General features: G+C 35.0%; 1 protein-coding gene across 1 annotated transcript in view; it reads right to left on the reverse strand.

Moving 5' to 3' along the window:
* The window catches only part of LOC145255562 (dynein axonemal heavy chain 6-like), a 277,781-nt gene that overhangs the window by 202,045 nt on the left and 53,649 nt on the right, over positions 1 to 22,087 (reverse strand). Inside the window, exons 15-19 of the mRNA XM_080114017.1 lie at positions 18,529 to 18,760; positions 13,138 to 13,191; positions 10,532 to 10,677; positions 9,704 to 9,772; positions 5,634 to 5,900 (exon numbers count right to left, since the gene is read on the reverse strand). Of these exons, the coding sequence (XP_079970143.1) occupies positions 5,634 to 5,900; positions 9,704 to 9,772; positions 10,532 to 10,677; positions 13,138 to 13,191; positions 18,529 to 18,760 (768 nt within the window). The remainder of the gene's footprint in view (positions 1 to 5,633; positions 5,901 to 9,703; positions 9,773 to 10,531; positions 10,678 to 13,137; positions 13,192 to 18,528; positions 18,761 to 22,087) is intronic.

Below are 22,087 nucleotides of genomic sequence, written 5' to 3' on the forward strand. Positions count from 1 at the left end.
ATTCCTTTAATTCAATTGACATTTACAATTCCTAACAGTATCTGTTTCGTAGCACGAAATCAATCATTTAATTATTATATCAATCAGTGAATCTATTTTGCCCTTAACTCATCAGAAGAAATAGCAACAATCAATCCGCCAAAAGGAAAGAAAGTGTGATTTGACATGATTAAAATCCGAAAATTGGAAGAGAAGCTGCAAATATCTTAAAATATGTTTCCATTACGCCATTTCGAATTTTGAATTGAAAATGTGTGTGTGTATATATATATATATATATATATATATATATATATATATATATATATATATATATATATATATATAGCATTAACTGAATTGATTATCAGTGAAATTATAGTCGTTTACTCCCTCAAGGGACATCCGGTGTTTCCCGAGAATTAATGGTGACCTATTTTGACTTTTTTTTTCCAAGGCCCGAAACCCATATTAAGATTTTCATTTTTAAAATTCTTGCAAGTTTCAAATTATTAATCAAATCAAATATTTCCTGTTTATGGGCATCAAGTGCGAACGCAAACGCCACAATAAGTAGGCTGTATCCCGTTTTTATGAAAATCAAATGCACCTGTTCAAGAACTTTGCTTAATACAGTTTCTTTAAACATTTAAGATGTCACTTACTTGACGTAATGGTTAGAGCTGGCGACTACCAACTTCATGGTTGAAAGTTCAATCCTGGACTAGGGTGAGGTGCTAGTCTAGCCTTACTGTGTCTGTGGCTTACCGTATATATCATTCAAACACGGTAATGTTTGAATATATGGTAAGTGGCAGTTTTAGTCATTTCGAACTGCTTTAAAGCTTCACCGCTCTCTCATTTTTCGACCAAATTTACATTTTCGTTCAGCGAGCTGGTGTTCGAAATTGGAAAAAAATGTAAGGAGGTGAGCGACGTTTTTATGACTGGCTCCCATAACAACCACGCCGCTTCAGCGACTACTGTTGCTACTAATTCACCGCTCTCGTGAAAATAGAAGTAACAAGTGAAACAGAGAGAACGAAAGCATGAAAAGGAGATAATTGGTTGGAATTTTATTGAAAGCAGACGAGTGCCGTACATTGTTCTTACATATGTGTATGTTATGTTTATAGACGCAAAAAAAATAAGACTGAAATGAAAAAAAGAACAAGTGAATTTACTGGAAGCCTGGAAAAATCATGGATTACAATAGAAAAATGCGAGGATGAAAATAATAAGGTTAAGCTTAAACATGGAACAGTAAAGGACGAGTTATTAAAACTGGGAAAGAAAAGGACAAGATATTCTAGTAAAAAATATAATAAATTTATAATTTAAAATATTGCAGCATTAAGAATATGTTTGAAATTCAATTTATGACATTATATAAACAAATATATATCCGCATACATAATATATATAATCATATATCCGCGTACATACTATATATAATATACATCCACATAAATACATTATATAACAAATATATATACGCATACATACATTGTATAATCAAATATATATACATACGCATACATAAATATATATAAAAAGAGGTTTGTGTTTACTATAACATTTTTACGTAAATATTACGCAAGTATAAATCATGTAGAATATCTGCATGAATATAATTACACGTAATAGTTATCTAAAAATGATCATCCCAGAAGAAAGCCGAAAAAAACTAATAGGGAATTAATTCAAATTAATTTTTAAAGAAATATGCAAATCAGCTAGATCTTTTGCAGATTAATGCAATTCCACGATCCATAATTTGTTTAATTTAATTAATTTAAAGTTCGCCGCCTCTCATACTTAATTGTCCAGTACTTTTTGCTTATCTGTGTATCTAACACACACACACACACACACACATACACACTCTCTCTCTCTTTCTCTCTTTCGCTCTCTCTCTCTCTCTCTCTCTCTCTCTATATATATATATATATATATATATATATATATATATATGTGTGTGTATATATATATATATATATATATATATCGCATCGTTGCTTTCTGGTCTTTTCAAAGTTCTCTCCTTTTTTTAGAAGATCTGTTTTTATTTCCAGACATCACAGGGATATTTAAGCGCCATTAATTATAGTGTAACATATATTGTACGAAAATAAATAAATTATGCATAATTATATGTGAAAATCAATAATGGATGTTGCAGGTCAGTGACACCTACGGGCGTGTTGCAATTGCAACTGACACCACCATCATGTCTCTCCGGCCAATTGTGGGTCAGTAAGAATGCAAGAAAGGCTTTTAACGAATGTCAAACTGCTAGCCAAGTGGATTTAAAAAGAACACATCACAATCATTGCTGAAAAATGTTAATCAATGAAGGGACGAGTATCGAAAGTGAAAATCGTTTGTTTTTAACCAAAAATGAAAAATAATTCTATTAAAAAATCAGAGAATTTTCCAATTTTGATGAAAAATTCGGCATTAATTAATACTTACGTGTTATCTTTTATGGAGGCTTAAAAGCCACTAGAGAATAAGGGTCAATGATATTTTTTTTCGGTAGAACAAAGAAAATTACCTTGAGATTGGTAAATAATGGGTGAAATTGGTGGGATTTGTACTTAAGAAAAAAGCTTGATAAAACATTTGTTAACATTAGACTTGCTAACAACCATGTTGTAGTTAACCAGGAAGCAACCCCATGATATTGTGTTTTCGAAGAGAAACTTTGTTCATTTAAGTTCTGTTTTAGTTTTAAGTATACAGAGCGAAAAGAGGAAATTATTCACAGTGGTTGTAGCTAGACGACTTTTTGCTGCGAATGTTTTGCAGAGAGAAGCGAGTGATTGGAGCTCAGTCAAGCAGCTACCACAAGAATGACAACAAAGTAATAGAGCCGCTAGCACTGGTATCAGCAGCAGCCGTTTTCTGTTCCAAATTCCCGAGTTCGACAGAAACATTTCCGAGTTCGACAAAATACAGCTAAGGAAGGTCGGAGGTTACATCGACCGAAACGTTGGAAAAATCACACCCAGATGAGAACAGTAGTCTGATGAATCTAAATAATATGAATTACCAATCCTCATCTCAAAAATTAAGAAACGTAAAAGAAAAGTATTCAAATAGTTTCTATGACATTTTTTTTTTTGTTGAGGAGAATTGGTATTTTATTTTTTCACAGAGTGGAACGATAAAATTGTCGCCTTATAAAATACGACATGATTCCATACCGTTTGACGAAAAGCAATTCTTAATGCTGCAATATTTTAAGTTATAAATTTATTATATTTTTTACTAGAATATTTTGTCCTTTTCTTTTCCAGTTTTACCAACTAGTCCTTTACTTTTCCATGTTTAAGCTTAACCATATTACTTTTCATGCTCGCATTAATTACTTTATTAATAGAGCTTTAACAAGAATATTCTTTTCGTAATTTTGACTCTCGAGTATATATCAGTTAATATCTTATATGTCTTTTGATAGAATGATGTGGTTCTCGATTGATTAACTGTGTCGCATATATACTCGAGAGTCAAAACAATGAAAAGAATATTCTCTTGTCACAGTCCTGTTTATTAATATATTTCCGTTCTTCTTTTTTACCTTTTTCAAGCGTCAAACTTATTTATATGCATGTTCATAAAATTCGTTGTTGTTATTTTTTCTTTTTCTTGAACTAAGTCGTAATTTGATCAAGTAATTTCACGAGGTTCTAAAGAGATGTGTTGGGGTGGCACCGCTACATATTCTGACGATGGACTATTCCTGACGTTACTTCCGATAACCAGTTTTTGCTATGGAGTAGTTTGGACCTGAGACTTAAAGGGAGTTTGTCGTAACTCTACTTTGTCCTTCCAGTTAAGCAGAGTCCCTCTCAACCAAGAAACGTTTCTGTATTTTCTGGTATTATCTATTGCATTTCACTGTTTCCAAGCTTTCTCGCTCTTCTTTCAACATTTAAACCACAAGATGGTAATGTATTGGTATTAGAATTGGAGAATATGGTGGATGACACATAATTCCTTGTAACTTTTTTTTTTATCTTTCCTGCTCTTTGAAGTCTATCATTATAATCATGAAAGAGTATATGACATTGCACAAAAGATCAAGATCTAATAAAATATGAATCATCCACCATATTCTCTTGGCCTCGTACCAACAGATTACCACTTGAGAAGTTTACACACATTTTTCCCCCTTTTTCAGTTCAAGTCATTTCGAGTTTTTTTTTTTTTTAGAATATACTATTAAAAAGCTTGACATTAACCATAAATGTTGTACTTTTAAGAAACGAACAGAACTGTCGTTAAAATGTCATGGCAAAAACAAATAAAAAATATGTAGACTTTTGATTTTTCAGCTTTTCAGTATAAATCACCATTTTTTGTTGCTTTAACTGAAAATGGAAAGTTTTTTCTTTCTTTCTTTCTTTTGAACTAAGTCTTTAGAACCTTGTAAAATTATTTGAACGAATTAATCGTACAAATATTTTTACAATGTTCTAAAGAAACGGACCTGACATTCACATTTGTTAATTTAGTACTCATGCAGCGAACGACACGTTTTTCCGTGAATCTTGCATCGATATATTCCGGCAGCTTATATAAGTCGCCGGAAGATGGCGAAACTCTCAATTAATGCAACAAACGAAGGTTAATAAACTGGAAGAAAATATTAGTTTTAATTTAGCAAAAAAATTAAAATCATTATAAATAAATCATTTTAGTAAAGCCGTTATAATGAATCTAGCGAGTTTGTAGATTCGCCGGAAAAAGATCTTTCATTTTGCCAGGAAGAAAATTAATTGGAAATACATTTGGTTCCACGATAATGTAATTGCTGTAAATTTATAGCGCAGGTATGCAATTGGTACAGAATTCACTGTGACTGATTGAAATGATTTCCTGCGAGACATTTGCGAGGAGTACTTCCTTAGGAATCCCCTGAAGATAATTGAAAAACTTTTTTTTAAAAAAAGTGTCTTCTTAACAGAGAAATCGTCATGAGTCGCATTTTCCGCTTGATGCGAATTGCGAACCCGCGTGACTTATTTTTCGCCATTCCTTCAGATTCAGGGCAAGTTGGTTGATGGACGCCCAACTGTTGAAAGATGTCCAATCAAAAGCATTTTCTCTTCATCTTCTCCTTGGCTTTCCTCTGCCTCTTCTGCCTTCTAACATACCCTCAAAGCATAACTTTGGCAGGTCAGTGGTTGATCGTTTTACAGGAAAAACAGAGTAGAAAAAAAATGTCATAAAAATGATATTTTTCGTGACTCCTCCATCCAAAACACAACAACATTTATTACGAAAAAAGAAATACAAAAAAAAAAAAACGTTTTCCTTTTTCTTTTCTTTTTTTCTACACATTATGTTACAAAAAATAAAATTCTTAAAACATAGCTTGATTTAAAAAATATTTATTGTATTTCCAATTTTTCTTCAAACAAATTATAAATATTTTCTATTATGATGTCCCGTTTTTTATCTAGCGTATTATATAGAATTTGCTCAGCACTTGACATATTCCGACAGTTTACGTAAGCTGCTGGAATATGCTGAATATCACGCAAAAACGAGTCGTCCACGGCAAAAGTAGCATTAATTTACATAAAAGTAACGAGAACAATTTTGTCGCGACAAGCAAATTGAAATGTGTATGATCGAACTCCTACCTGCGGCTTGCTTGCTTTCTCGCCTTCCCGGCCATCATCAAGACGGATTTGATGGCTCTCATGCCAAAGTCGTAATGGTCCTGCTGTGATAATTGTCGTGATGCCAACTGGTAGAGGTTGATGATCTTTTGGGAAAGCATCTTGGCATTCTCGAAACCTTGCGAAAACAACATGATCTCGGCGATGAGCGCATAGTCAGGAACCATCATGGCTACCGGACGGAATAGAGCCTTCAGATTGTCGGGTAGTTCAACTCGGCCAGCATAGCTGAAAACATAAAGACTTTGCTTATAACTGTATGAAGAGTGTATAAAAATATGTGACAAAAACAAAAACAAAGAATCTCGAATGTAATGGGAGTTTATGTATTGGCGCCTTTTCCTTTTATCATCACCATCATTATGTTACATGATAAGGGCTGTCCCCTTTTCATGTAAGTATAAAAAATAGAGAGATTTAGTTAAAATGAAAATGAAATAGCATAAACGAAATTCGAATCTCGTAATTTGGGTTTAGAAATAGATTACGTGTGAGAATTAGAAAATGGAATGTAAAACAAACGATTGTATAGCTTAGAGATAAAATAGTTTCAAGAAAAACATGTGCACTGTCAATTTTGTTATGAAAATTCAATTGAAAGAATGCAGCTACAAGATAATTTAATAAACATGTTTTTAACATATTGGAAATATAGGTTACTGGGAATATAGGTTAAAATTCCTTTTGTAAAAGAGGGAAAAGTTTTGGACATGCATGTCCAGAACACGTGAAAGAAGACACATGTTTTAACATGTGTATGACGTCATGGAAAATAGAAAGTTCTAGATATAGTTAGAAAACTTTAGAGTTAAGAAAGGAGAAACTGGGAGAGAGACAGAGAGAGGGAGAGAGTCTGAGGTCGACAGACGACAGTCCAGTTTGGATTCGAACGTCTAGAAGCGAGACGGTCACTTTTGAAACTTAATATGTGAAGCTTTGAATTCTTGATGATGAAAACCACGGCCGGTCGTGAGAAGAAATAAACCCATCATGTGTTTTTATAAACGTCGTCTTTGTGTTGTGATTCTACCAAAAGGTAAAGTGAATTGTTATTATATGTCTATATGTCTGTGTTATAAAATGTCTTGACATACACATCTCATATCTACAATGTGAAATCTACATCTCATATCTTCACTGAGACTGTCTGAACACTGTTTCCTCACTTTAAGAGCTTCCATTACAATTCTAAGAATGAACATTTTAATATATATGAATCGCTTCATAACAAACAACGACATTCTTCATAATACGAACAATCTCTCTGAGTCTCTCTTACAACAACATCACTACAACATCTCTCTCTCTAAGACTCCAAGACTCTCACTTATAATAAGACTCTCTCTCTCTCAACGACAAACACTCACTAAGACTCTCTAAAACTCTCTTAATAAAACTCTCTTAATGAAACCCCTATATAAAAATTATCACCACCACCACCACCACTATCATATCACTATTATCATCACCATCACCATCATCACCAGCATCATCAACATCAATATCATCAGCATCACCATCACTATCATCATCACCATACTGTCATCATCACCATTACTGTCATCATCACCATCATTATCATTAACATTAATATCATCATCACCACCGCTATCATCACCATCATCATCATCATCGTCATCATCATCACCATCATTGTCAGCATCACCATCCCCATCATAATCACCATCATTATCACCATCACCACCATCATCATCATCATCATCATCACCATCATCACTGTCAGCATCACCATCCTCATCATAATCACCATCATTATCAACATCATCATCATCATCATCATCACCACCATCATCATCACCATTACTGTCATCATCATCATCATCATCATCATCATCATCATCATCATCATCACTGTCATTAATATCATCACCACCGCCATGGTCATTACCATCATCATCATAATCATCATCATCATCATCATCACCATTACTGTCATCATCATCATCATCATCATCATCATCATCACCATCACCATCATAATCATTATCATCACCATTATTGTCATCATCATCATCATTTTCATAATTACCCTCCCCAACATCCACCATTACTGATCATGCTGTCTTACCATCTAACTAACACTTAACCCTTATTCTTGAGTGGCCTCTGGGCCTTGATAAGTAATGACTCTCTAAATATAATCATCACCATCATCTACATAATGATACGCTAAGACAAATTCATTTCCATGTATACGTCATCACATTCCACCTTTTTTTTTCTTCTTAAAAAAAGATGGGAACGCACTTAATTCTAAAATTACAGCTGATGACGCTGTTATATTGAATGTGCAACGCACTAATATGCACTTTCTTTGCCTTTACGATGGACGTATAGTGTCGGTTCTATCCACAGATGCTGCAACGATCTTGTGGCGTCTGCATTCACACTAGATGTATATAGAATGAAAATATCTCGCAAACGCCTCCAAGAGTTTTGGAGACCCCCCTTCCCTCCCATAATGAAATATATTTTGGAAACTGCATTAATCTGAGCACATATGTTTTAGTTTAAATAACGATGAAAGAATAAAATCATGGGGTCAGCGTTCGTGCTGGATGTCTACAAAATGGAAATATTTTTAAGCATTGGGGCAATATACAACAGATTATGAATTTAATTCTTTTTTTTTACAAAGGAGTCACCACTTATCGAGGCCCGGAGGCCACTCGGGGATAAGGGTTATACGACTGTGGAATTTTCACAGGTCACATTAGTCTATATAACATTCTGCTTGTTTCTTTCTTAGTTAGTCTGTACGTTACGCTTTGAAATTTGAAAAAATGTCAAATACAATTTTTGAAGATCAACTGCTTTAAAAAGGCCAAATTCGCAAAATTTGGCTTTAAAAAGACTCATCTGGCAACCCTGGACAAGAATATGAGAGTGAATTCCCTTTGATGTAGTCTCATTTTAGAATATCATTATAATAATATATGATCATTGTTGTAATGGTGCAAGAAAGGAACTCATAGTAATTTCGACATACAGTGGTTCTTCACCAAAGAAAGAAATCAGTGAAACATTATGTAAAAAAGGGAACATTTGAAACAAACAGGGCAAATAAAAACATTGTCTGCTAAGAGGTGTTGGACTAAAGCAGTAACTTAAAGATTGTCTCTTAAAATGTGATTTTATTATTTGCATTGAACTATGTAGCACAATATTACTTTCTTAGTACTTATCAGTACTTAGTGATTTATCTTATTTGGGTCAGTTCTATATTAAAAATACGATGGACATTATTTTCATTGCTGCGTTTTACTGATTTTTTTTTTGTTTTAAAAGTTACATTTTGCTATTCAGAAGAATATCAGCGTTATCAAAACATGTTTGTTGATTAAATATATTTCTCATTCCATTGAATGCCCACGATTCTTACTAGTTTGTATTATAATATGCAAAGACAATTTAATGTCCACACGTATGTTGTAACTCATCTCCCCTTTGTTAAGATCACAGAATATTCGATGCAAAAAAGTTAGTTTTTTTAATTAAGAATTGTTTTGTTTATTTAAATAGTATTTATCTGGCAATTAGTTTTTCAATATTTCTTTTAATTTAACTTTTTAATGAATTTTTTTACAGAGAAGTCACCACTTATCAAGGCCCAGAGACCACTCAAGGATAAGAAATAAAGAGTGCACAGTAGTCAATGGAATAATATCGTAGTAATCGTTAGTAATGGAAATTTGGTAAATTGATTTACTTGAGGGGGTGGCTCATCAAGAATTTGTTTACATTGGACTTCAAGACGACCATATTTTAGTCAGCTGGAAAGCAGGCAAACGGAAGAGAGTTCCACAGGTGTGGAGTTCTAAGAATAAGCTTTTTTCATGCAATCTACGTTTAGGTTTAGGCACAGATAAAATATAGAGGGAATTATTGATAGTGTTTTCAGCTAGACGTGAAAATTTAGGCAAGGAGGACCATAATTCCTTTTATCTAGGCCCAACACCCGGAAATAAGTCCCCTACCCAGGTAGATCGAATTATCGAAAAATTACTTACGTCGGATTCATTGTTATGAAGAATCCACATGTTGGATTCAATTTCAATTCTTGCCCATCAAATACAAATCTGAAAACGAAAACGATAGTTTAAAAATTATGCAAGCAATAATATGGAAGCTCATAAGTATCTAAATAAGTAAGAATGAGTGTTTGTGTGTGTGTGTGTGTGTGTGTGTGTGTGTGTGTGAGGACATTACTCAACCTATATACTCAATGAATTTTTAATCTACAGACTCGAAATTTGGTATATAGGATATTCAGACATGTGGAAGACTTTTTAATTGATTTTCATACGGAAAAAAGGGCTGTTAAAGGGTCAAAATTAGCAAATTTGTACGTGAGGGCCGTCGGATTTTTATCTAATTTGTCAACTGTTTCACGACTGCGCATGCACAATGATGGCTTCTTTATGTTAAGAATAAAATTTTTGAAAACATTTTTATATATATTATGCCATGTATCAAATTTCAACTCTGTAAACAAAAAATTAACAGATTAGTTTGGTAGAGACTGCTTTGCCGACAGACAAGGTCATTTTTATAATATGAATATATGGAGATATTGAAGAAAAAAAAACAACTTAGATGTTTAGATTTATTAGTACAGTTGATATTTCGAGACAAATCTCCTCTTCAGTTATAATTATAATAGTTTCGAACATAATGGGTGACCAAACGGACCGCATTTAAAAGCTATGCCTACATCTGTTTGGTGTTGCAGGAATTCATCTATTCGGACACACAGTTTCTGGGACAGAAATATGATTGGATTGATGCGTTGCATTTTGTTTTAGGCAGAGTCTCCCATAAAAGCGCCAGATGCCTACCTTTCAGAATGGGTGTCTTTCGCCGATTTGATCGTTTGCAATTGTTGTGAAACGACCGAGAGAACCTCGACTCCGATTCGATTGAACTCATCGAAACAACACCAACTTCCGGAGAGTATGAGACCAGAGAAGAATTTGGACAGCATCTGAAAATGATAACATATTTTATGGAGTTTTCACAGATTTTTTCGAGAAAGCCATGTATATTAAAATAAAACTTATGTTATAAAATATATTGGTAACATGATACATTGATATATATGACCCCTTGACAACCAAATTTCATGCTGAAAACCGATTAAAAAGATTTTCTTAAATCTCAATACCTCTTATGCCAAATCTCGAGTCTGTAGCCTGAAAATTGACAGAGTAATTTCGTAGGAAAATGTACACACACACACACACACACACACACACACACACACACACACACAATTTCACTTTTATAGATATATAGATAGATATACATTTTTTGAAATTGTGTACAAGGATAGAAGGCGATTGGAAAAATGTAGAAAGGAAATAAATCAGGTTTCAAATTCATGCTATGCTTTTTTATCACCAATTTGCCTGTGATAGGGAATAAATTGTAAAAACCGTTGCTTTTTTTATGGTGTCAGAATTCAAATTAGCGCTGATCACCAACATGACCTCTCACAACACCAAAGCCAGCCTAATCGCCGCCATCCGCCGAGTGTTCGCAGAATTCCTCCCAGCGCTTGTGGAAAAGGCATGCTATCAGCTCCGGACCAGTATTGAGGCGATGATTGAGGCTGAAGGCGGCTACATTTAATAGATGTCAGCTCTACTACATAATCAAGTTACCTGAATTGATTTTTTGTAATTTCAATGCCAATTTATTTATCTTTTAAATATAACCATAAAGAGTTAGCAAAGCTCGGCAGACATGTACAGTGTACAAAGACCCTTATCGAGGTGGGGATCGAGGCTGAAGGCGGCTACATTAAATAGATGTCAGTTCTACTACATAATCAAGTTACCTGAATTGATTTTTACGATAAAAGTTTTAAAATAAACTTGTATTGTTGTTGTTTTCTTTAGGGTGACAACTTTATCGTTCCACTCTGTACATATTTTTTTATTTATAGTTAAAATCTCATTGAATCTTGACAGAGTATGCATTATTTTCGTGACTGAAAGACGTATTTAGGTAATTCATTTCTGTTTCATTCATGTATAATAAAAAAAACTATAAAAAATACTATTAAAAACCCGCCGAATATATGTCAACCTATGTCACGCTAATATATACTGAGCGAGTTTTTAACAGTATTTTATCCGGTTTTTTATTTATAACACCTTTTCCCAAACTTACCGTGTTAAAGAAGGTGTGAGACGCCATCTTGAATTTTCCAATACATCGGTAAACACTGTGTGTTTTTCGAGCTGAATAAATATGTTACATTGAATAAAAACACAAAAAATATATCCAGTTTGGTAGAAAAGTAACTTATCTTGCCTTTGATAGCATTTATTTGTTATATATTTGTTTTTTGACAACTTTTTCGAATCTATGTGTACAGTAATACAAACCCCTTTTTTCTTTTTCTCTTGAACCAATAAGTCACGTGCGTATGAGGCAGCATCCAAAAAGGAAAAGTCCGTCTTTTTTAAGCCGACGACTTCCAACAGTGACTAATTTGCATATTATTCTTGTATTTGAAGGATTCCACGTTTTCAGGCCACTGTATCCCTACAGTGGGCACACCCAAATCGTGGGCGTTTATTGCCTCTCATCACTCCCTTCTATATATATTACCCCCACCCTCTTATTCTGTCCAAAAATATATTAACTGTATAGTGTCTTGTGTTGTTGTTTTTTTCTTTTACTTTTACGCATACACTATATTAATTTAACATGTTTCTATTTTACTCCTAGTTTGGGGGTATTCTGCGTTCATGCCTTTCCAGTTTACATTTAAATAACCACAACAGAGTGTATGTGGATATATGTAACATATGTGCGCGTATGAGAAAATCAGCGGCAGCTGAGGGATGGCTGACTAGCAAAGGTATTAGCAGCAGCAGTTTAAGCACGTATGTAAATTAGGAAGTGTGCGTAAGCTTGTGTCACAAGAAAAGGAGCGAAAAATACACAAGGTGGTCGAGAGAGAAGCAAGTTGCGGACCGGGGAAGATGGACGTGTAAATATGAGAGTGTGAAAGCGCTGACTAGTGGCAGCGTGAAGTGGCGCGGACAGAGACTTTTAAAAAGCGCATGCACGTACGAATAGACTTTGGAGAGATAAGGAAATGCATTCTTTTGGAAGAACCACGAATAAATGCATTTGATTTGCACTAAAAAAAAAATAGGCTGGGTTGGATTTTTATTTCTTTTCTATTTCTTTTTATTGGTTTGTTCATGCGACGTTACACACACACACACACACACACACACACACATTAGTGAAAGATGTAAGGTGGTGGAAGGACAAAGATTTTGAAAACACTTTGGAAAAATAATAAAATGCGTTGAACCATAAATAAATGCATTTCATTCGGACTTAAAAAGAAAAAAAAATGGCCGAATCGGATTCCTATTTCTTTCCTTTGTTTCTTGCTATAATGTAATAGATAAATGCTTACCTTATAATCGATCCCTTCAGAACAGTTGAACACTACGCACTGTTTACCCATGATCTAACAAAGAATAGACAAAAAAATGTACAGTAAAAGTATTTAAAATTACGAAGCAGATTATATGAAGTTTTGTTGGGGTTTTCGGGGGTTTTTTTTTTACAGGGTAGTCACCACTTATCAAGGCCCATAGCCACTCGGGAATAAGGGTTATTGCGTGTACAGTACGTTAGTATTTGAGATTTGATAAAGTGTCTTACTTAAGGGGGCGGTTCATCAGGAATTTGTTTATGTTGGACTTGAAGACATCCAGGTTGTAGCCAGGTGGGAAACAGGCAAACGGAACAGAGTTCCACTGGCGTGCACTTCTAAGAAAGAAGCTTTGTTCATGGAATCTACGTTTTGGTTTTGGCACAGATAAAGTTGTGTTTCGTGGTATGGTTCGTTTTTTATTCTTGCAGAATAAAATGGTCACGGCACTCAAATTCAACAACATGTTGTATAGCAGGGAGTGGGGGGTGCATGTTGAGAGACACATTTAACGGGGGACTAAGAACAAAGATAATAATGACATTTATATAGATTACACACACACAACGACGAATGCAACGATTCTTGGTGACTTCATATCATTAATACAGGGAGCTGAGACATTTATGCAGTTCTTCTTATCACAGAGGAGGGGGGTACATCATTGATGATACTGTACAGGGTGCCTGCATGTGAAATTTGTGTGGCAAAAGTTGTGCAGTTTCCAACCACGCTTCCCCTGAGTCAACATTATTGCATACCAGTGGCAAGGGAGGTACAGGACGACTGGAAACAATGCCAAGATGAGTGGATGGCATATACAGTGCCTAGAATTACCAAATGATAACCCATCTGGTACTAGCCCGGCTCAACATTGCTTAACTTTGGTGATCTGGCGAGAACCGGTGTGTCAACGTGATTGTGCCGTTTGTAGATGATAATCAAAACACATTTACCTTTCAGTTGGTGTAATGACGAGACGAAGACAAACAGTTACAAAATATTAGACGATTTCATTATTCTGCAGCCGGCCGATTGATGATGTCAGGAATTCAAACTTGTATAACTACATGGTCTCTTTTCCGCCCTTTACCTCTAAGAGCATCAGCTTCACTCTCTGAATCTCTCTCTCCCTTTCTCTCTCTCTCTCTCTCTCTCTCTCTCTCTCTCTCTCTCTCTCTCTGATTATCTGATTATCTACAAACTCGCATTGTCCATTCCTTTAACTGACATAAATAATATTTAGTTATTTCTAAGAGAATTAACAATCAACTGCATTCCTAGGATTTCAATTATCCATTCTTTTAACACTTGCCTACAAGGGTTCGATTCTAACCTTTTCCCAATATTATTTTCACTTATCTAGTCTGCCTTCTTACTTACATGACAAGGGGACAGCCCTTCATATGTAACAGTTGCAAAAGTAATTGATTCATATACAGTGATCGTATATGTATGAATAATGTTATGTATACAGCGATTATACGAAGTCTAAAAAGTAATTGCTTCATATGCAGTGATCGTATATGTATGAATAATGTTATATATACAGCGATTATACGAAGTCTAAAAAGTAATTGCTTCATATACAGTGATCGTATATGTATGAATAATGTTATGTGTACAGCGATTATACGAAGTCTAAAAAGTAATGGCTTCATATACAGTGATCGTATATGTATGAATAATGTTATATATACAGCGATTATACGAAGTCTAAAAAGTAATTGCTTCATATACAGTGATCGTATATGTATTAATAATGTTATGTATACAGCGATTATACGAAGTCTAAAATGTAATTGCTTCATATACAGTGATCGTATATGTATGATTAATGTTATATATACAGCGATTATACAAAGTCTAAAAAGTAATTGCTTCATATACAGTGATCGTATATGCATGAATACTGTTATGTATACAGCGATTATACGAAGTCTAAAAAGTAATTGCTTCATATACAGTGATTGTATATGTATGAATGATGTTATGTATACAGCGATTATACGAAGTCTAAAAAGTAATTGCTTCATATACAGTGATTGTATATGTATGAATAATGTTAAATATACAGCGACGACCATTTCTGCATATGATCGTTAATAATTTCATGGCAGACTCGAAGTTTCTCTTTTTATTCTTTGTTGTTTCCTACCATGATCTATAAAATCGATCTCTCTTTCTGATTTTTAGCAGCGTTGTAATGATTGTTTTTTATTCCAATAATAACAACAGCACATATTCGTTTGGACGGTTATTACGTTTTTTTTGTGTCATTTATTTTTCTTTAAATCGCTCTAAGAATAATCATACAAACTAGCGGGACCCGTGGAAATTCCTCAGGGGACTCATTCATATGTGATATATTGATATTGGAATTCTGCAGATGTTCAGCGTAAATGGAGACGCCCTGATATTACTGTAGCTTTTTTGTTAAAACGACAAAAGTCCTTCTAACCTTGATCTAAGCTAGCAGGGACGCCCGGCGTTTCCCAGTTGTAAAGTACGCTTAAATATGATATTTTAATTCTTGCAGATTTCGTATATATTATTATAGAGTTAATATTCTATCGATTTTTATAGATTATAAAGTTGCGATTTCAAAAATAAAAAAGTATATCCACATGACTTGGGTGCAGCAGTTTGAATCGAAACTGAAATCAAAACTTATATACATACACACACGCGCGCGCGCACACCTCCCCCCACACACACCTTTATATATATATATATATATATAACTTGAGTTCCCTCAGCTTTAATCAAAACCGAAACCAAAACTTATGAAGGATTCTTGATAAAATTATTTATAAAAAAATAGCTTACTGGAGTGACATCAGCTATAATCAAAACCGAAACCAAAGTCCATAACAATTAAACTACAGTCACTTGGATGTAACCGTGACACACAAAATAAATAACACACACGCTATCCTATTAATATATATAGATTATTTATCTTTATATGTATATAGTAATAATGTATTTATATTGTTGCTTCGCGAGGGAAGAGAGAACAAAAAAAATGTTATCACACGCGGAAGCACGGTCCAGGCAATTTTGTCCACACAATCCGACACGATCCTGAACGCAATGACTGTTGTCGGCTTTTTTATAGCCTTTGGACAAACTCATTTTCGCCATAGGTAGGCCCGACTTAGACATTGGCATACAATTTTTGAACGTTTCCACACATGTTCGTCACATATACAGCAATAATTCATTGATTAGGGAGTAAAAGATCTCTATAAAACATGTTTGTTCTCTCTTCCAGACAAGCCAAGAAAAAGCATATTCTTGTCTTTTCGCCACGTCTTACTCCAAACTTTCTATCCATTACGTTACTTCTTGAAACACGTTTGCTAAATTCCCTATCTTAATTTCGTTTTGAAATTGAAATTTCCTCTCTTTGGCTTTTTTAATGCCAACTAAAACATGAAACGTAATGTAGTACTACATTTTATTTAAGATTCTTTTTTTTTCCAATTTTCGAATGGTTAAGATGACTAATGTCAGTTAAATGATTCATTGATTTGAACATAATTAATATGATTTTTCAATCTGTTTATATTAGTTCAAAGTGTTTAAAGCTGACAAAGTAAGGGAGATAACTCCTTAGGGTTTCAACATTAAAAATTAAATTTGATTTTTAAATATTAAAAATGACAAATAGATTTACGTTTTGTAATTTAGGAGGGCCCCGCTTTTAGGGTTCCAATTTAGGCGATGTATTTTGGGGATGAGACGATTTTAGGGAGACATTTTCAGTGAGAATGTTTTTAGCTGCAATACTTAAGTGTGAAAAATTTTATACGACAAACGCAAGGAAAATAATTAGCGCAAAGGCATAAATTCACAAAAGAGATATTTTATCTTCTATCTATCTTCTATTCTTTCTATCTATCTTTCTTCTATTCTATTCTTCTATTCTATTCTTCTTCTTCTCTATATAAATAAAATGAACTCATTTTTTCCCGTCGGATTTTGACCTTAATAGGATTAAAAATCAAGATATTTCATGCAAATATAATATGCAAAAACGGCAGAACAATATCTGAGGTGTGTTATAGGCTTATTATTTCTCAAATTCCTCGATAATCTTAGATTTCTATACTTTTTCTGCTGAGAAGTCACGGCCAAAATCGGTTAAGATCAATGGAAGTGGTAAAATATTTTCTGTCTAATAAATTCCTCCTCCCCCTGCCACCACTTAACACCGTTTGGGGATCGTTCACAAGGAACAGTTGAGAAGAGAACACCGGTTTGGCTTCGTAGTTCTTTCATGTAAAGTTATTTAAAATCACTAAACTAAGCTGCAGTGCTCTATGGCGTAGTGGTTAGCGTGCTGGACAATTCACATTATATTTTCACGTTCGCGCCGACCTACCGTAGTCGTTTTTTTTTTTTTTTTTTTCCTAAACAACTGGAATGGACTTTTCTTGGTGGCCGAACTGTTAACGTTGCAGATGTTTTTTTTTTGTTTTTTTTTTTTTCCTAAACAACTGGAATGGACTTTTCTTGGTGGCCGAACTGTTAACGTTGCAGATGTTTTTTTTTTTTTCACACTTTATTTTCCTACTTTTACTCATGACTCCGGGTTTGATCCTTCCTACTTACCTACCATAACATTTTTTAAAACTCCCCCCCCCGTCCCGGAAACAAACACTCGGGCAACGCCGGGTACCCCCGCTAGTATTCAAATAAAAGTTTATATCAATACGAAAAACAGAATGTTTGTCAATATTTTTAGAGTCCTTGTAAAAAAGAGGTGATTCTTTAGTCAGAGTCGATAGTTTAAGGGCTGCGAATTATGTGAGTCTGGAAATCTGTATCCAAACTTCTCCATTTAATTATACAAAATATATTTCATAAAAATTTATTAATGTTCACTTGTTTTCATCGTTGAAAGAAAGTTCAGTGAGAAAAGTTCTGAATGTTTCAATGAAGAAGTTTATACATTATTTTTATGAGCATATGATAATAAGAGAGTTACTGAGTTTTTTGTTTGTGTTAATATCTGCGTGCGTATGCTTATGACTGTTTATGTGTGAGCATCCATAATCCAATGTGTGGCCCACTTTCAGAAAATTCATAACAGGGTTAAGAGTTAGAATATTCGGTGTAACTTAAATAATATGTGACTAAAACCCTCGCCCGGCAATATGTTTTGACTTGGTAACGCCAGATATATGCAACTAATTTTATTTATAACTTAAAAATTGATAAATAAAAAAAATAAAAATGGTAGTATGAGATTCAGAGAACAAGGATAAAAGAAGCGGCTTTGATTTATTCATTCCTGGGTACACATTTAACACCAGAAAAAAAACGTGGTGTAAAGAGGGAATGTGCTAATTGAAAACTGACCTTGGCCAAGTCTTTCACTGTCTCTGACTTTCCAGTTCCCGCTGGACCGGATGGTGATCCCCCTAAGTTGAGTTGTAAGGCACCTGTCAGCGTTAAGTAACACCGATCCGTTAGAGGAGTGATAACCAAACGAGATGAACAGCCAAGATATTCGTAACCGTAGGGAAAAGAAAACGTAGATTGTTCGACCTGACACATGCCCGGATTTTCATGCCATTCGTATCTCAATTGTCTGCAAGAAAGAATAAAAAAAATTGTGAACAAAATGTTAAATTAGAAACAAAGAAAAGAGATTATGTTGAAAGTTAGATAGATAAAATTCTTTAATCTTTCTTCTTCTTCTTCTTCTTCTTCTTCTTCTTCTTATTATTATTATTATTATTATTATTATTATCTATAATGTTTAAGCCTCAGAGTCAAAGTCTCAAATCATAGACTTTTCAGTGCCATGGGACAAGAATTTGATTGAGATAAATGATAAGGTAAGGCGTATTCAAGGAGTTTTGCCAACGGATACAAAGAGTTCGTCCTCACCATAAGCAGGAGTAAACCAACATTGGGGGCCCAAAATGTCAACATCACCCCTACAATCACTATCAGAAACTACACCCTGGAAGTGGTAGACAAGTTCGCCTACCTCGGCTTCAATATCTCCAGCAACTTTTCTCTGGATACGGAACTCAACATAAGGATAGGCAAAGCAGTCACTGCCTAGCCAAGAGAGTGTGGCACAACACCTTGTCGACACTCAACACAAAGATGAGAGTATACCAGGCCTGCATGCTGAACATTCTTTTTTACGGTAGAAAGTCCTGGATTTTGTACTCACACCAAGAACGAAGACCGAATGCCTTCCACATGTGCAACCTTAGACGTCTCTTAGGTATTACCTGGCAGGATCGTGACAAGATAGGGTCCCAAAAGCAGATGTCCTGTCTCAGGCTTTGTTATTCCCATTTCATATCTAAATAAGTTATTCCAGTTACACCAGCTATAAAGTCGGCGTCTACATTGTAATAAAACGAGTAATTTATTTGTTCCCCACTAAACCAAAGTGTGGCATAAGACCGCAAGATCAGGGAAATCAGTTATTATCCCAGGCTGGCATACTAAGCACGTTTGTTATTCTCACTCAGAGATGCTTGTGCTGGTTCAGTTATGTGTGCAAGATGGAAGTCGGTTGCATCGCAAAAACATCGTATACAACAAGCTATTCTCTAGAACATAGCCAACCAGACAACCAACTATGTGCTACAAGACACCTACAATAGAGATCTAAGGCTTGTGAGCAGAAGATCTCAAGTCAGGAATATCCGATTGCACAGCCTGGTTAGCAAAGGTCAAGGACGGCATCAGATTAGCAGAAAAGAAGAGAAAACGACAAAGGAAAGAAAAGAAAACTTACAGGTGAGAGAGGATACATTCCACCCCTGCCGATTCCACCATCCCTACCGCTTACTACACCTGCAGCAACTGCAAACAAAGCTGCAAATCTAAAATTGGATTATAAAGCTATATCAGACGTTGCAATGAACCAAATCAAGAGCAGAACGCCATTGTCTCCCGAGAAAGAAGGTTGCCATCATATATAAACCGACACAGAATTAAAAGAAAAAAAAAAGATAAACATCTCATAGAACAAAAAAAAAAAACGGAAACTACAAAATTGTAACCTAACTACCCCCCAAAAATTAAAAAGTGAAAAATTAACAAAATTGTAGTGTCGTCATCGACTGGCCTCAGACCAAATAGTCAAAAAGGGTTGAGGAGGATGGAAAGAATGAGGAGAGGAAGCACTAACCAGACCTTCACTGAATGAGGGCAACGAGGGCTGGGACTTTTCGAGGGGCTTTTTGCCAAGCAGATTCTAGTGATGACAAACGGTCATAGCCAGCAATAGTCAATGGCAAACGGCTTTTGCAATAATGCAAATTCATTTAAAAGGAGTGGAGAGTACTGACAATCTGGGCAGACTTGTTGTCACCCAGAATCCAGGATTGCCACCGATTATTGTCAATGAGCAATCTTGATAATGAACTTTTCTTCTTTTTTTTTACACAGGAATCACCACATTATCAAAGCCAAGAGGCCACTCGAGGATAAGGGTTAAATAGTGTACAGTAGAAATTGGACAATATAGTAATCGTTAGTAATGGAAATTCAGTAAATTTGTTAACTTATATGGAACGGCTCATCAAGAACTTGTTTACGTTAGACTTGAAGACAACCATATTGTAGTCAGCCGGAAGGCAGGAAAACGGAAGACAATTCCACAGGCGTGCAGTTCTAAGAAAGAAGCTTTGACCTGCATGAAAACTCTTAGTGAATGAAATGATAGCAATAATTGAATGGCGATTAAATAAAGACTGTTAGGTATTCATTAGGAAAACCTGGTGGACATGGCAGAGAAAGACTAGAGTTGATTTGTTAACAATAACATGGTTGACAGTTTTTTTATTTTGTTGGGCGGGTGTCGCCCTGTTATAAAATCCGTTTCTATTTTATTTAAATTTACGAAAAATAAATAAAAAAGAAATCAAATGAAGAAATGAAGCAAAGAAATCTTAATAAATTTTATTTTCTTTGTGAAATTATTCTGGCCATTAAGAAAGTTTTGCAGACCGCATGTGGCACACAGGCCATAGGTTGTCCTATAACAAGTCTATGATAAATACTTTTTCCAATATTTTACTGATTGACGGATTATTATTCGATCTGATGATATTCGAGAAAGATTAAATCTGGATAGTATAACGGGATGTGTGCAAGGCAGGAGACGTAGATGGTCTGGCCACATTGATTGAATGGATGAGTTCTTGAGTCAGTAGATATAAAACAGTTAAGGTGTCAAGGTCAGTTATCAAGGGAGGGATAAGGAACACATCAGAGAAAGAGATAAAATACAAATGGACCTGGGGGGAAAGAAGGATAAATAAAGAACTGGCCAGAAATAGGTTCATTTGAAAGCCAATTTCTTAAAGCCGTCCAAAGCTTGCCAGCATGTAAAACAGATGTTAAACCGATGATGATGATGATGATGATGATGATTATTACAGAACTGCTAGCATTTGTAGCAGCAGCTGCATAACATATATGCAAATGAACGAGCCAGTGTACAATGTGACGTCACAGTGAATGAAGAGAAGGAAAAGAAAAAAGAGAGAGACAAAATATGCATCACGTGGCAAGGACCGGAGAACAAATTGTGCATTGGGGGGGGGCATGGTGATATATAATCTATCCCGGGTTATGCCGGCATGTTGGAAATTGTGATTTTGCTGGCAAGTTGGTTTAGTGTTGACGTATGTCAAACGCTGTAGCTAGAATCAACGATGTCACCTGGGGAGTCATTTCGATTCATGTGAAAGGAAACGTGGAGAGAGAGAGAGAGAGAGAGAGAGAGGGAGAGAGAGAGAGAGAGAGAGGCGTAAAAGAAAAAGAGAAAAAGATATCTTTTCGTTCGCATGCAAGTTACTCTGCCTTCCAATTTTGGACGAGACAGACATGTCGAGGGAGACGCGAAAATGCGTCGAGGAAAACGCAAAAAGAAAATTTGAGT

The sequence above is a fragment of the Euprymna scolopes genome, chromosome 31 (assembly GCF_053919585.1).
Source record: "Euprymna scolopes isolate OS-2025 chromosome 31, ASM5391958v1, whole genome shotgun sequence".
Lineage (NCBI taxonomy): Eukaryota > Metazoa > Mollusca > Cephalopoda > Sepiida > Sepiolidae > Euprymna > Euprymna scolopes.